Source organism: Chroicocephalus ridibundus, chromosome 8 (assembly GCF_963924245.1).
Source record: "Chroicocephalus ridibundus chromosome 8, bChrRid1.1, whole genome shotgun sequence".
NCBI classification, from domain to species: domain Eukaryota; kingdom Metazoa; phylum Chordata; class Aves; order Charadriiformes; family Laridae; genus Chroicocephalus; species Chroicocephalus ridibundus.
In genome coordinates, this window is record NC_086291.1 from 7,462,479 (window position 1) to 7,476,141 (window position 13,663).

General features: G+C 40.4%; 1 protein-coding gene across 1 annotated transcript in view; it reads left to right on the top strand.

Annotated features, from left to right (window-relative positions):
* The window catches only part of NRDC (nardilysin convertase), a 29,917-nt gene that overhangs the window by 1,908 nt on the left and 14,346 nt on the right, over positions 1–13,663 (top strand). The window contains exons 2-14 of the mRNA XM_063343097.1: positions 3,207–3,534; positions 3,721–3,802; positions 4,444–4,597; positions 6,530–6,603; positions 7,757–7,852; positions 8,786–8,908; positions 10,406–10,463; positions 11,474–11,547; positions 11,736–11,805; positions 12,209–12,286; positions 12,683–12,803; positions 12,883–12,941; positions 13,551–13,605. Coding sequence (XP_063199167.1) covers positions 3,207–3,534; positions 3,721–3,802; positions 4,444–4,597; positions 6,530–6,603; positions 7,757–7,852; positions 8,786–8,908; positions 10,406–10,463; positions 11,474–11,547; positions 11,736–11,805; positions 12,209–12,286; positions 12,683–12,803; positions 12,883–12,941; positions 13,551–13,605 — 1,372 coding nt within the window. The remainder of the gene's footprint in view (positions 1–3,206; positions 3,535–3,720; positions 3,803–4,443; positions 4,598–6,529; positions 6,604–7,756; positions 7,853–8,785; positions 8,909–10,405; positions 10,464–11,473; positions 11,548–11,735; positions 11,806–12,208; positions 12,287–12,682; positions 12,804–12,882; positions 12,942–13,550; positions 13,606–13,663) is intronic.

Genomic DNA, 13,663 nt, shown 5'->3' on the forward strand with positions numbered 1-13,663 from the left:
CTATGTACCAAACCTCCTAAGTAAATGTAATTGCAGGTGATTTGATGATGCGTATACACTTTCTCCCCTGTTCATGCATCAGCAATGATACATACTGCAGACCAGTCATGGTGGGCTTAATGTGTCTATCTGGTGACATCAGTCTTAAATTAGTGGGAAATGTTATATTTTATCTTCTCAAACACAGTGATCATAGAAAAAGAAAGTTAGTTCCGACAGAGATTGCAGAATGTATTTTCAAAAGTGAGCTTGTTGGGACAAAAATTATTGTTATAATCCAAGTTAGTTTTGTTCATTAGATCTATGAGTGGGTAGTGATCTCTACTAAAAGTGTATGTTTTATTTAAATTAATCCATATGTGGAATTTCATGGGTTTGTATTGCTTGTTTTGGGTAGTTTGGGAAATTAAAACATTTCTCTAAGTGTTTACCATAAATTGATACGTATTTCCATATCTATTTAACTGCTAAACGATTATCATTGATATAAGAAAAAACTTGGTGTGAGAACAATTCTGTTTAAACTTATCCAGGACGTTTAAACAGTGTTTTTAAGAATTGGAATTCCATTTTATATTTAAGCCTTATTTGTATCAATGCCTGTACAGTCCTTCAAAATGCAGTTGGACTACACTTACTTCTGTTTCTGCATTAGATGGTTGCATTTTTTTGTACTGTATTCTGCGTACTAATTGATACTTATGTATCGATTACACTTGTCCTTTTCCATTGGACTGAAGCATGGAAAAAGTAAAGAACACCTATGTCAGTTGGTGCCTCTGCTCCTATACTGTTCTAGATTGTCCTGAGGCGAAATCTGATAGCGTTCGACAGCGGCTTAGTTCAATTGTTGCCTTGCTACTGTGTGTTTTGTGTCCTAGTGTGTAACACCCACAAGCCCGAAGATGAGTAATGTAAAATTAGTGTCGTCTGCGCCATTAGTTTAATGGAGGTATGTGGCAGGGATCAACAAGACCTACTGGATACACCCGGCTAAACAGCTTTATGGCAAATCATTCTTCTGGAAGAATAGCACTATTCTGTCTCTGCTTTCCATGACTATCTGTCCATCACTGGCAAGCCAATATTCTTTATGGGCTGTGAAAACCTGAAGAAGGCAGGCAGAGGTGAAGATGATGGTTGTGCTGGAAGACGTGCTGTAGTGATGCTGTCCTGTCCCTGTCTGGGGCTCTTACGCCGAGCTCGCCAGGGGTGAAGTGCCTGAGTGTACAGTATATGTGTTTTTAGGACCTGGGTTGTGCGCTCAAAAATGCTGCAGCTGCGTCATGTGACATGTACACGGTGCAAACACACGTAACTGTTCCACTTTCAGAATTATTCGGATGATTAACCCTGTACCCAGACCTCAGTGTGGATCTGGTACTCCCTGTGTGTCCTGCAGTTAGTCGTAGCGTTTCTGCAAGTTCTGCACTATGTGCTGTAATTTGAATGAGCGAAGATGCACTTGTGCTTTTGGTTGGAACAAACTTGTACTGCTCAGCAGTCCCGCAGCAAGCAAAACGGGGCTGTTAATGATTATGACACCCCGGCCCACAGTAAGGGCTGTCAGTTCCTGTTGGATGGGTAGTCATAATTCATAAACTTAACACAACTATTAAACATTTGCTCTTTAGCTTTTTTCATAGGCATGGTAGTCCAACAAATGTGTTTTTTTTCCTTTGTCTCAGAGCTGCTTAACTCTTGTCCCAATACCCGCTTTACCCCTTTCCTCCAAATAAGTCCCCATGAAATTCAGCTGGGAGAGAAGTACTCAGAGTAATTTGTTTCCAAGCTCATCCGTGGGTTGCAGAGCTGCAGCAGGCGCCCCTCAGCTCTCGTGAAAAACAAAACTTACACTGACTTCATATTTTGAATCGCAATATTGATAATAACACATGCTTTTATTGCTGGGAAACATTGAAATTGCATAATGATAACCATGAAGGAAACGTGAGAAATTCCTTGTGAGAAACTTTGGGAACCACGGAGTCGGAAAACACACAACATGCCTTTCGTTAGTCTTTCTTACCGTGTAGCTTGAGCTGGAAATCTGCTTTGAAATTTCTGCTACCTGATTACAACAGCGGCCATGTTGCAAAGTTCTGGTCTGCTATAGACTTGGGGGTTGAATTAGATGACCTTTAGAAGTCCATTCCAATCCAAACTATTCCGTGATTCTATCCTCTATAAGTCAGATTTTTCTGGGAGTGCGGGAGGTAGCCATGGGTTTGTTTTATACTGGCTTTTTTTTTTTCCGCTGTATCAATTGCCACCTGTCTATATCACACTCGTTCTTAGGATGGATCGAGTATTTTCTGGATCCAGCATTCCTTCCTTTCTGCAGCAGGCATACGAGCCAGTGCAAGCTCCCCGGCGGGATGCCCTGGCTAGTCTGACAAACTGTGACTGTCCATTCCGGATCTGATGGGAAACAAATGCTGCTGAGAGATCTCGTAGTGCAGAGCGTTGGTGCTTGCAGTCCTCCCTCTGAAAAGTTGTAGAATGGTGCTGGATAGAGGACTTGTGTGGTTTTGTTTATATATATATATATATATGCACACACGCATACATATATATAAAAAATTCTGTGTGTATATACACACACAGAGAACTCTGTGTATATTGCTGCTTGATAGTAACACAACCAAGCCACTGTCACTTATTTTATTAAGCCTGCAGAGAAGATCTGTCCTTTCTGCCTGCTACGTCTGTGGACCCCGTTTAATAAAAAGCATTGATAAAATCAAATAAACTGGAGTCTCTGGGGCCTATTTAGAGGCAAAGACGAAAATTTTATTTCTGTCACATAATATATGTTTCCAAGAGCCTGAGAAGCGTAACAAGCTATTGACGTTTGAGTTTGCCTCTTCTGAGCATGTGAAGTTTTCTCTGAGTGGGTGCTGGTAGCTTAAATATTTCACAGAGAGAAAGAAAAGCCCAAATCAGTGTCCCTGACCTTACGGGGAGAAGGGCTTCTGCTATTTCCTTGAATTGCTTCTTTCTTACTTTTGTAGCTGTTGAATAGCAGGAGAGTGTTTTTACCTCCCACTACGAAAGTGCTCATCTTCTTAGCTACCATTAGAGTTTCATTAGGAAATCTCAGTTGAAGATCACAGAACTGTTGGAGGAAATACAGAAATTTTTGCGCTTCTGAAAATTCAGATTTGGGAAATGAGCGTATTCATTGCAAATAATTATTCTTTCAGGTATATCAAGCTGCAAAATGGCTTATGTGCACTTTTGATTTCGGATTTGAATTACTTGGATGGTGCCCCAGCTGCTTTATCTTCGGAGGAGGAAGAGGACGGCAACGATGACGATGATGAATCTGAAGAAGACAGTGATGAAGATGATGACTCTGGAGCTGAGATCGAAGATGGCAGAGAAGGTTTTGATGATGAGGACTGTGATGAGGGGGATGAGGGTGAGGACAATGATGGAGATAATGAGGATTTCAATGATCCTGATGACAGTGAATTAGAAGAGCTAGCTGAAAAGGAAGAGACAAGAAAGAGAGGCTGCACAGAAAAACAGGTGTGTACTTAAGGCTGTGAAAAAATACAGAGAGCGCTTTCTTGTGCTCTGAAACTTTGTGATGAGGCATTGCGACTAGTCTTTCTTTTCATTGTGTCTGTCCGGATTGATTTATCTTATGCTTCTGTCACTTTCCCGAAGTGTTTCTTGAAGCAGCTTGTACTGAGAGTGTTGTGTTTTCTCTAGTCTGCAGCAGCCCTCTGCATTGCCGTTGGCAGCTTCTCTGATCCCGAAGATCTGCCTGGATTAGCACACTTCCTGGAACATAGTATGTATCTGCTTCTGTTTCACCTGCTCCAGCTTCAGTGAAAAATGGGTGCTGTCTAGCTCTGGATTTCTGCAGTGTTTTAGTCTCATTTCCTGTTTCAGCTATCCCAGAATTTATTCTCATTAGTTAAATGAATTTGTGATTTTATAAAAATACTGACTTAGCGAGGAACTCTTAATATGGGAGGTGTCTCATACCCTTTGGCAGGCTGTGCATTAACATATATTAAAATTCTTTGTTATCCATTAAATATGGGGGAAGCGTGTTACCTATAGCTTTATAAACTAGGCTGGAGCTACAGACCTTTATCTCTCCAGTAAAGAATGATGAATTAGTCATACAGGTGCAGAAGGCGTGTGAAGTTTCTGACCAGATGTATCTTAAAATGCTGTTCTTGACTGATTGAGGCTTATCATGCCTAGAAAGGCACTGTTGTTTCCAGTCTGTTTGGGCCTTCTGCTAAAGGCAGATTACACTAGTTATTGGGCAGATAACATGGTCTGTTGCTTCTTAGCAGTTAACCTCTACTGGGAACTGTGGGTCAGTTGTAGGTAACGCTGTGCTGAAGAAGGATTGCTATGGCTGCAATTAGGAATCACGGATTAATGTCATCTCGGTAATTTTGCTGATTTTTGTTCCAGTGGTTTTTATGGGCAGTTTGAAGTACCCGGATGAGAATGGGTTTGATGCGTTTCTGAAGAAACACGGGGGCAGTGACAATGCTTCGACTGACTGTGAGCGGACAGTCTTCCAGTTTGATGTGCAGAGGAAGTACTTCAAAGAAGCGCTTGATAGGTAACTTCATAGAAATGGTGATTAGGTGTTAACAAATGTTTGTACCTGCCTCAGGAGGCTGGGAGTGGCTGTTCAGTTCTTCATTTGGGGTGATTAAGGCTGGTGATGAACTTCCATAGGTACTCCTACTACCACAGAGGATATTGTATATAAGGAACTATAATTTCCCTCTGGATATATTACTGTTTTTTTGTGATAATGTCAGTGTAGCCGCTCTGTGATTCCTTAGGATCCACGCGTAAGTCTTAATGCATATAGCTTTTTGATTGTTTTACCACCCTTAAACTGTTAGCGTCGATGACAGGAGAAATTTTATGCAGTGTGACAACTGTTCAGAGGGGAAATGCTCCCAGAATCCCAGTGTTTCATCCTTTGGAATACCTGTCCTGACACAGTTAGTGGGGTTTTTAATATTTATTTTTTTTTGGTTCCAAGTCTAATTCATCAAAGCGGGTGGAAGGGCTGCCTTGAAAGTTGTGGTACAATGTGTGCCTCAGGAGGATGCCTTTAACCCAGTCCAAGTTATTCAGTCAAGTATGTACCTTTTCCCAGAAAGCATTTAACTTGCTCTGTTGTGCTCTGGGATACCTTAGTACAAGAGAGCTTCACCTGTTGGTGAGAGCAAATTATTCATTCATCGGGGCACGTCAGCTGAATATTCTTGATGCTGTAAAATACCTCGGGAGAAGAGTAGAGTCTGCTGTGAACGTACTTTGATCAAAACACGTTCTTGTGATGACACCAAGAACAAGCGTTTACACATTTTACCAAGTATTGCCTAAATTTTACTTTACTGGGCCAAGTTCAGCTTCCGTTTGCAGATTAGTCCAGTTTTCAGATGTTTGGAATCACAGAATCACAGAAACTTCAGAGTTGGAAGGGACCTCTAGAGATCATCTAGTCCAACTCCCCTGCTAGAGCAGGATTGCCCAGAGCACATCCCTCAGGGCTGCATCCAGGCGAGTCTGGAAAATCTCCAGAGAAGGGGACTCCACAACCGCCCTGGGCAGAAGTACAGAAGAATCAAAAAATATAATTGCAATCTGTCACAACAGCTGTCTAAGTGGAGGGGAGACACAGAAATTACGAGTTTTGTAGAACAAAGAAGATAAATGGATGCTGCTGATTTCTGCTCATTCAAGAACTTGTGGATATAAAGAAATGGAAAGATAACATCTTTCAATAGTCTTTAGCTTAACGAATCCTGTAGCCAAAGAACTCTGTCAACAATGTATTACTGTTAACTGTTTGCTTCCACGAGTTAAGTGTATCATTAAAAAACTCAGCAAATAAACCAGAAATATTAGACGCTCTGGCAGCCTTCTGCAGAGTCTCCATTCGTTGCAGATTTGTCCCCTTTCCATTGCTCTGCTCGCTGTTGGTACAGGAGCAGATATGCATCTGGATGACCACACTGACTTATAGTAGATAATAAAATTGTAATGGATATTAAAAAATACGTTTCAGGACATAAATCAGCAATTTGTTGCCTGGAGTTGGGAAGAAACTTTCCCTATGGTCACGTTGTTCCTAATGAACAACCGAGGATTTCCTCTGACGCATCTGATACGGGCCCCTGAACCAGTATCCAGAGCCCGGAACCAGGCTGGATGGATCACTTGTCTGATCTGGAATGATCATTCTTAGGATGTAAAGACGGATACTCGTGCATCCATTAGTGTCACACCCTACCGTATCCAGCCAGTTCATTCCTACTCTGTGGAGTATGGGAGCCCTGCCCTTTGGTTTTTGATTCTGTCCCAAAACTGGCTTTTATTTCTCCTTAAGACAGTGCAGTCAAGAATGACAGCATTTGTAGTAACACAAGCAATGTTATAAACTAAAAATAGTGGATGTTGGGTTTAATTGTTATTTTTTTTCCCTAGCTTAGTAGACGCTGAAGAAAAGCGTATGAATTTTTCTGTTTCGTAGGTGGGCCCAATTCTTCATTCACCCGCTAATGATCAGGGATGCAATAGACCGGGAAGTCGAGGCTGTAGACAGTGGTAAGAGTCTCTTTTGCTGTGTGTTTAGCCCATCTTCTTAAAGAAATGAACGGTGAACAACATGCCTATAGTTCCAGCATAGCCCCAGTGCTCTCTCCACTCCTCTGTGGAGTAAATACAAGAAGTTGTGGTCATCGTGCTTGTCTCCTTATTCTAGCAGCTTAATAACTACAAATTTGCTTCACAGAAGGAAATTGAACCTGGCGTAGAAGCGAGTGGAGTGTTCACTTGATTTTCTACTATGTTATGAATACTTTCAGGCTGCATATAAAACACTGTTTTAGAAAAAAAGTGTTATTGGCAGATACACTAGCTGGTTCAAATATGTATTTGTAGTCTTATTCATCTGCCCTCTGACAAGGAAAACTGAGCAATTTGATCTTTGATTTTAAATAAGTGCCAGTATGAACAAGGACCTGTGGTTTCTTCAACAGCTTAAGCCAATTTACGCCTTCATTTGCACTGTCTTCATCACGCGGATCCTTCCCTTGTACTGACACTCTAGTAATGAGCTGCCCAGTAAACTCTGTCAGCTTGAGCAGTCTGCAGACTGACCCAGCCAAAATAGTTATTTTACAGCCCTCCTGTGCATATTTCTTATTAGCAACAGAAACAGGAACCGGAAAATGCAGTTTGAGAGGGTGAATTCTTGATTTTGGCAGAATAGATTAGATTAGTGTAAACTGATTGTAAAACTGCATTTCTGGAAACTATCTTGCTCAGCTTTTGATTTCTTCTTATTATTAGGCTAGAAGTTATTCTATGTGATATACGGGAGAAATATTTTTATAATTGGCCCTTTCTGCGGAGCCTGACTGTAGAATATTGGTGGCCTTGTGTTCCCATTAAACTTTTCAGATGGAGAGCATTCGGACGGGACAGGCTGGGGCTTTACGTGCTTCCCCTCCTTATCCCTTTCTGTAGTTCTCAGCAATGGGCTACGGTTTCCCTCTTCTCTGGACTTACATTATTTACTGCTAGCAAGTCCTGTTTCTTATGCTATTTCACTGCTTCCTCATACATTAAACCAAAACTATTTCAGTGTACATCTGTGCGGTATGTCTCCTTGTCAGTTTGGTTGGTGTTTTTGCTTTGGTTTTTTTTATGACCTCAAATTTTGATGCATGCCACTGCAAATTCTTTAAATTACCAGAGTATCAGCTAGCAAGACCCTCTGATGCAAACAGAAAGGAGATGCTATTTGGGAGTCTTGCCAGGCCTGGACATCCTATGAAGAAATTTTTCTGGGGTAAGTTCTGAATATATGTTATAAAGTGGTGACAATACTTAAACTTTTAACCACTTAAAAGATGAGCTATCTTGTCCCAGCAGGCACTAGCTTTGCTCAGAAGTATTAGGGCAATTAGTCATTTTTCAGTGACACGTTTGGGAATAAAAGCAGCTGTTTGCTTCTTAAGATAGTTTTCATCCTGGTGCTGCTTTCCCTGATGTTAAAGCTAGGTTGCCCTAGGCATATAATCGTGTAACTTTCTGCTAACGTAAAGGTGGTGCTCTCTGAGTCATCCCTGTCTTGCTTAAGCTTGTTTTTTGCTATTAGAATTTCCTGGAAAAGTAAAGTCTTTCTGGATTTGTGTCTAAAGAGGCTTTTCAAAGTAAGTAATTCGCTGTTGAACTTGCAGAAGTAGATCTTCACAGCCATGTGAGCGGAGCAGAAGGGACAGTTGTCCTTCCTCTCCTGGACAGTGCAGAGTCTTAGCTCCGTCGCCCTTGTGGTGCTGGTGAGCACGTAAACTGCAGCGTGATGGGTAATAGAGTTAGCCAGCTTTGAAATGTCGATCATTTTTATAAAGTTCTGTAGTGATACATAGTGAACATCATATTTTCCTCTCTTTTCCCCTCTCCTGTTCTACAAATTCTGTTGGTGAGGGAACGGGTGGCAACAGCGAGTGAGCTGTGCAGTACGCGGGCTGGGTGGTGTGATAATGCAAGAGCGCTCTGTCCTCACCTGTCATAGAAATATCAGCTGTCGTTATAACAGGAACCAGAAATTGGAAGATATTAAGTTTCAGTTAACATTCCTTTAACTACAAATTTCTATTGGGTATTTTTAATGTGCTTACCATGACTTGACTCGGTGCCAGGGGAGGAAAAGAAATTCTTGGTGTATCTGGTCTTGATGTAACCAGTGTCTAGATAACTAACCACCTTTTAATGTTTACAGGTAATGCAGATACACTCAAACATGAGCCGAAAATGAATAATATTGATACCTACACCAGACTGAGGGACTTCTGGCAGCGCCATTACTCTGCTCACTATATGACTTTAGTTGTCCAATCTAAAGGTAACATCGGTTGTTCCATAAAAACAGGCTGATTGCTGCTGGTGGTGGAGTGCTTTTGGCACCAGTTCAGCTGTAGCCCAAGCAGTTTTAGTGGATTGTCCAGTCCTGCAGGAGGTATTTATATGTAGATTTTAGCCTGGTTTCCAAATGAAACTCAAGCAATTGTGCTGTGTTATTGTCATCCTGCCACTTCCTGAGAAACTTTCCACTGAAACTGTTACATAGGTTCCAGATTAACACAGAGTGTAAAATCTCAAAGATATATTTAAAGAAGAATCTTGTAGGAATGTAGAGTCAGACTGCTTAAATGACTTAATGCTGCTGGTTTCTCTGCCATCAAGAGTGAATTTCCACAGAAAATGATGGGGAGACTGAGACTTTGTCTGTTTGGGGCTCTTTCAAAAGAGGTCTTAAAATAAAACACATTTCTCTAGGAAGAACAGAGATGCTGAGTTTTTTCCCCTTAGACTGAAAAATTCCATGCAAATAGAACGGAGTTTTATTTCAGCAAAGAACTTCTGATCTGTGTGTCATTTCTGCAGAGAATTAACGAAAGAAATTCCTTAGAAGTTAAGCGTGCAGTAGAGACCTGTGTTGAAAATGAATAGTTGTGTGCATTCGAGTTAGGTTTGTGCTTCGGGGTTGCGTTGAATGCTGAAACTTATTGAAATTCCCATCTGTAAAATTGAGATGGTAATAATAGAGGTGGTAATTCTTTTCTTCTCTTATGCTTTTCTGTCTAGACTGTAAAATTGTTAGGGCATTGAATGCCTCTTGAATAATTGTTTACGTTGCAATGGATTGTAAAGTCGTTGCTTTTGGTGATTGCAAAGAAAAGCGTGGGGACTGGTGGCCCGCCAGGTCAACTTTGTATTTCTATCTCTGTTAAAACAAAAGAAACTGTGAGTGTCCCTTCCTCCCACCCTTGCCGCATTTTTATGGTTGTTTAGCATATACGGCATCACTTTCGGAGCACAAAATGCTCACTTAAACAAGGAATGTCCAATCAGTCATTTTAAAAAAAAAAATTAAACTTCTGGTTCTTGACCCATTTCCTTTAGGAAAGAGGATGGGGAGAAGGAATTCTTAGCACTGTAGGACTGCGTTTAGGTTTGAAAACTAATGCGTATGTTCTGGACGTAGAGGGACAGAATGAGTCTAGCAAGTACTGGTGATTTTGTAGATCCCTAAGTTGGTAATTCCTTTTCCCAGTCACACCAGATGCTACTGAACTTTAAATCCCAGTTGTATCAGCCTGAGATTTCAGCAGTATATACAAAACCAGAGCTGTGACCAAAGATATAGTTCAATGACTATTAAGAACTGACTCAAACCACCAGCTTTGAAGCTTATGATTTAGAACTTAGCAATTTTAAAATCTGCCGACTTGCAGCCTCTTTAAGATAACCGAGCTAGTAAGATAAGATAAAGAGTTTGTCTTAGAGCTTCAGGAAATTACATTTCTGTTTTTTTTTTTTTTTTTTTTCTCCTTACTAGAAACACTGGATACATTGGAAAAGTGGGTAAAAGAAATCTTCTCTGAGATCCCAAACAAGTAAGATTCTTTTGATGCATAAAGGCATTACAAATTATAAAATTATCTGTTCTTAAAATGATCGTTTTTAAAAAACATCCCTTACTGTAGAAGCTAAGGAAATGAACAATTGTTAATTGACATCCTTATCTAGAAAAAAAATGGGCAACTTTGGAAATTAAAGACTGGCACTAATTGTTTCACGAAGACTTTGTTTATGCTTAACAATTGTTTAGCCTGCAAGCTGTGTGGTGCTAACTTTCAGCAGCGTTTGCTTAATATGTACGGATAGCTGGATTTTATGGTAAATCATTCAAACCTAGATTATCATTTTCCATTTCTTATCTTTGCTTTATGTCAAAAATAATTAGCAGCAAAATAAATTAAGACCATATCTTGAATTTAGTGTCATCCTTGGGGTGGTAACTGCATAGAACTTGACCTTTTTTTTAATGATTCACTCCAATGTGCTGTCTAAAAAGGGAGTTCTGCAAAAGCTTTACTAATTTGAAAAGCATTTTATTTCCTCTTTCATGTTGTACTTTCGCAAGATGTTTATTTCTGTGGTGCATGGAAACGCGCTTGTGAAAGTCTAATGTCGTACAGACACGTGTGTCTCTCCCGACCCGTGTCCTTCTCATTCCTCCTTCCCCGCAAGACAATCCATCAGGATGCTGTGAATCCAGGGCCAGCTCAGGAGTGTTTACTGTGCTTGGCTTTCCTCTCCTCTCTTACGAGACAGCACGCTTTTTGTCGTTACCGCCTCGGACAGAAGGAGAGGGAGGAGTTGATGGGGTCTCTAAATCTCGGCTAATTACTCTGTCGCGTGAGCAGGAGTGCAAGTGGATGCCAGGTTGCCTTCTGCCCTTCCGCTTTGGGCTGGGTGGATCCGGGGCTGCACCCTTTGCTAATGCCGTTGTCTGGTGGACCGCCTCCGTCGCGTCAGAGCTATGGATGCGGACGTTTTGGGATTACCTCAGTGTAGCCTTGAATCCTTGCCATTAACATCACACTCTAATTTTGCTTTTAAGTGGTTTACCCAAGCCCAGCTTTGGCCATCTGACTCAGCCTTTTGACACACCGGAATTTCACAAGCTTTACAGAGGTAAGTAAAATAGATGTGTTTAAATGTTTTGAATACCTAGCTTCGTGTTTTCTCTGTCATCCGGTTACTTTGTGGAATGATTCTATGTGGTTCTGAATAACTTTTAACCATTTTTTCTGCATTTTGTAAAATTTCTTATCTGTGTCTAATAATGTATATTTATATTCATTAAATCCATTTGTGTTCAGTTGTTCCAATCAGGAAGGTTCATTCGTTGAGCATCACTTGGGCGCTTCCCCCACAGGAACAGTATTACAGGTACGGCGGCGCGGCGTTCTACTTCTACCGCGTTTATGTTGTGAATAATGTACTGACTTTCACAACAAAACAAAAGAACCTCATTTGTTTGTGTTACAGATTACTTTGCTTCAGCTAGGGGAACATTTTTTAAATGAATTAAGCCGATGCAGATATGGTTCTTTTTATAAATTGAGTGGAATTGGTACGCAGCTGATTTAACGTCATTCCTCCCTGACTCAGATCAGTCATTATGTTCTGAACTCCCACATTTTTAGCTTATTATCCTAATGCTGCCTGAAAATGCAAAACTTACCATGAAGAAACAGACAGTGCATGTTTTAGTCATTTGTCTAGTGATTTGAGTTCTTTCTGTGGAACACGTTACCTCTTGGCATTTAATCTCCTTCACATTTTCTTTTAGGGTGAAGCCTCTTCATTATATTTCCTGGCTGGTGGGACATGAAGGCAAAGGCAGTGTTCTTTCTTTCCTTAGGAAAAAGTATGTATTTTTGAAGCATAGTTATTAGATGCTTTGCTATCATTAAAATAAAGGCAAACTCTATTTTGTGTATATATGTTTTATATATATATATATATATATAAAAGCAGGCCAGGTGTGCCTTTTTGTAGTGATATTCTTTAAATTGATGATAGACCCAAGTAAGAAATAAGTGGGTTTTGGTCTGTGATCCACGGATCAGCAGATCTTTGTGAGATCTCCAAAAGGTAACTCAGCTTTTTCACTGTTTTTCTTAAATTCTGTATCCTGAGGCTCACGTCTTTATGTTGGAAAAGCTTTGTGTAAACTGTAAATGGATTGAAAGCCACTGAAGTAAAGCTACGATCTGCTAGTTGTAACCGAGCTCAATAAAAAGTACCTTTAACTCTTCCATAGATTTTGGGCTCTTGCTTTATATGGAGGAAATGGTGAGACAGGATTTGAACAGAACTCCACTTACTCCATCTTCAGCATTTCTGTGACTTTGACTGATGAAGGTTACAAGCACTTCTACGAGGTATGGTTTACTGCAACTTGATTTTCTTACTGTTTTTTCTAATATCTGGAAAAATTAATCCATTCTTTTCTGTCTGCAGGTGGCCCATGTTGTATTTCAGTATGTGAAGATGCTGCAGAAAAGAGGGCCAGATAAAAGGCAAGTGTTTGCCACTACATCAGATATTTGTGAGACTGTCCCGCTCCGTTAGCCTTTTATTTTGTATTATTTGCACTTTTGTGGAGTTACTAGAGCGTAAACGGTGAGTCAGTAGTAAAGCTTGTCTGTGTGGGAAGTGTATCGGTTTATAAAAGTTTAAAAATGAATTTGCTAAATGTTTATGCTTGTTTCTTGGTGCTTTTAGTTTGATTTATCGTGATCCGATTTCTAATTTTAATAAGCTGAGCTAGTGTAGGTGTTAGGTGCGGTTTTGTGTTGATAGAAATAAATTTGTTGAGCCAAATCAGTGGAAGTCAGGACTGTGGTGTTGTGGTGTTAGCCTTTATGTTAATTTGGTATCAGGTTTTGACTCTTTGTAGTTAAGTCTCCTCCTCTTTGGAAAATAGCAGAACTTTCTGCCGATTGGGAAATGCCCTTTTGTATGGAAGGGAAATGTGTGTAGTACTGGCTTCTGTGTCTTGTACCTGAATGAATCGCTGAACGCACCCTCGGTGCCTGTCCTAGAGAATTGCTTTTTTTCAGATTCTCAATGAATGTTGTGGAATGATGGAGGAAATCCACTTTTATTGTCTTCTCCCTCCTTTACAGAATATGGGAAGAAATACAGAAGATTGAAGCGAATGAATTTCACTACCAGGAACAGGTATTCATCCACTGTTTTGTGTTGATATAGGTAAACCATAAAAAGGATTTCTTTTGAA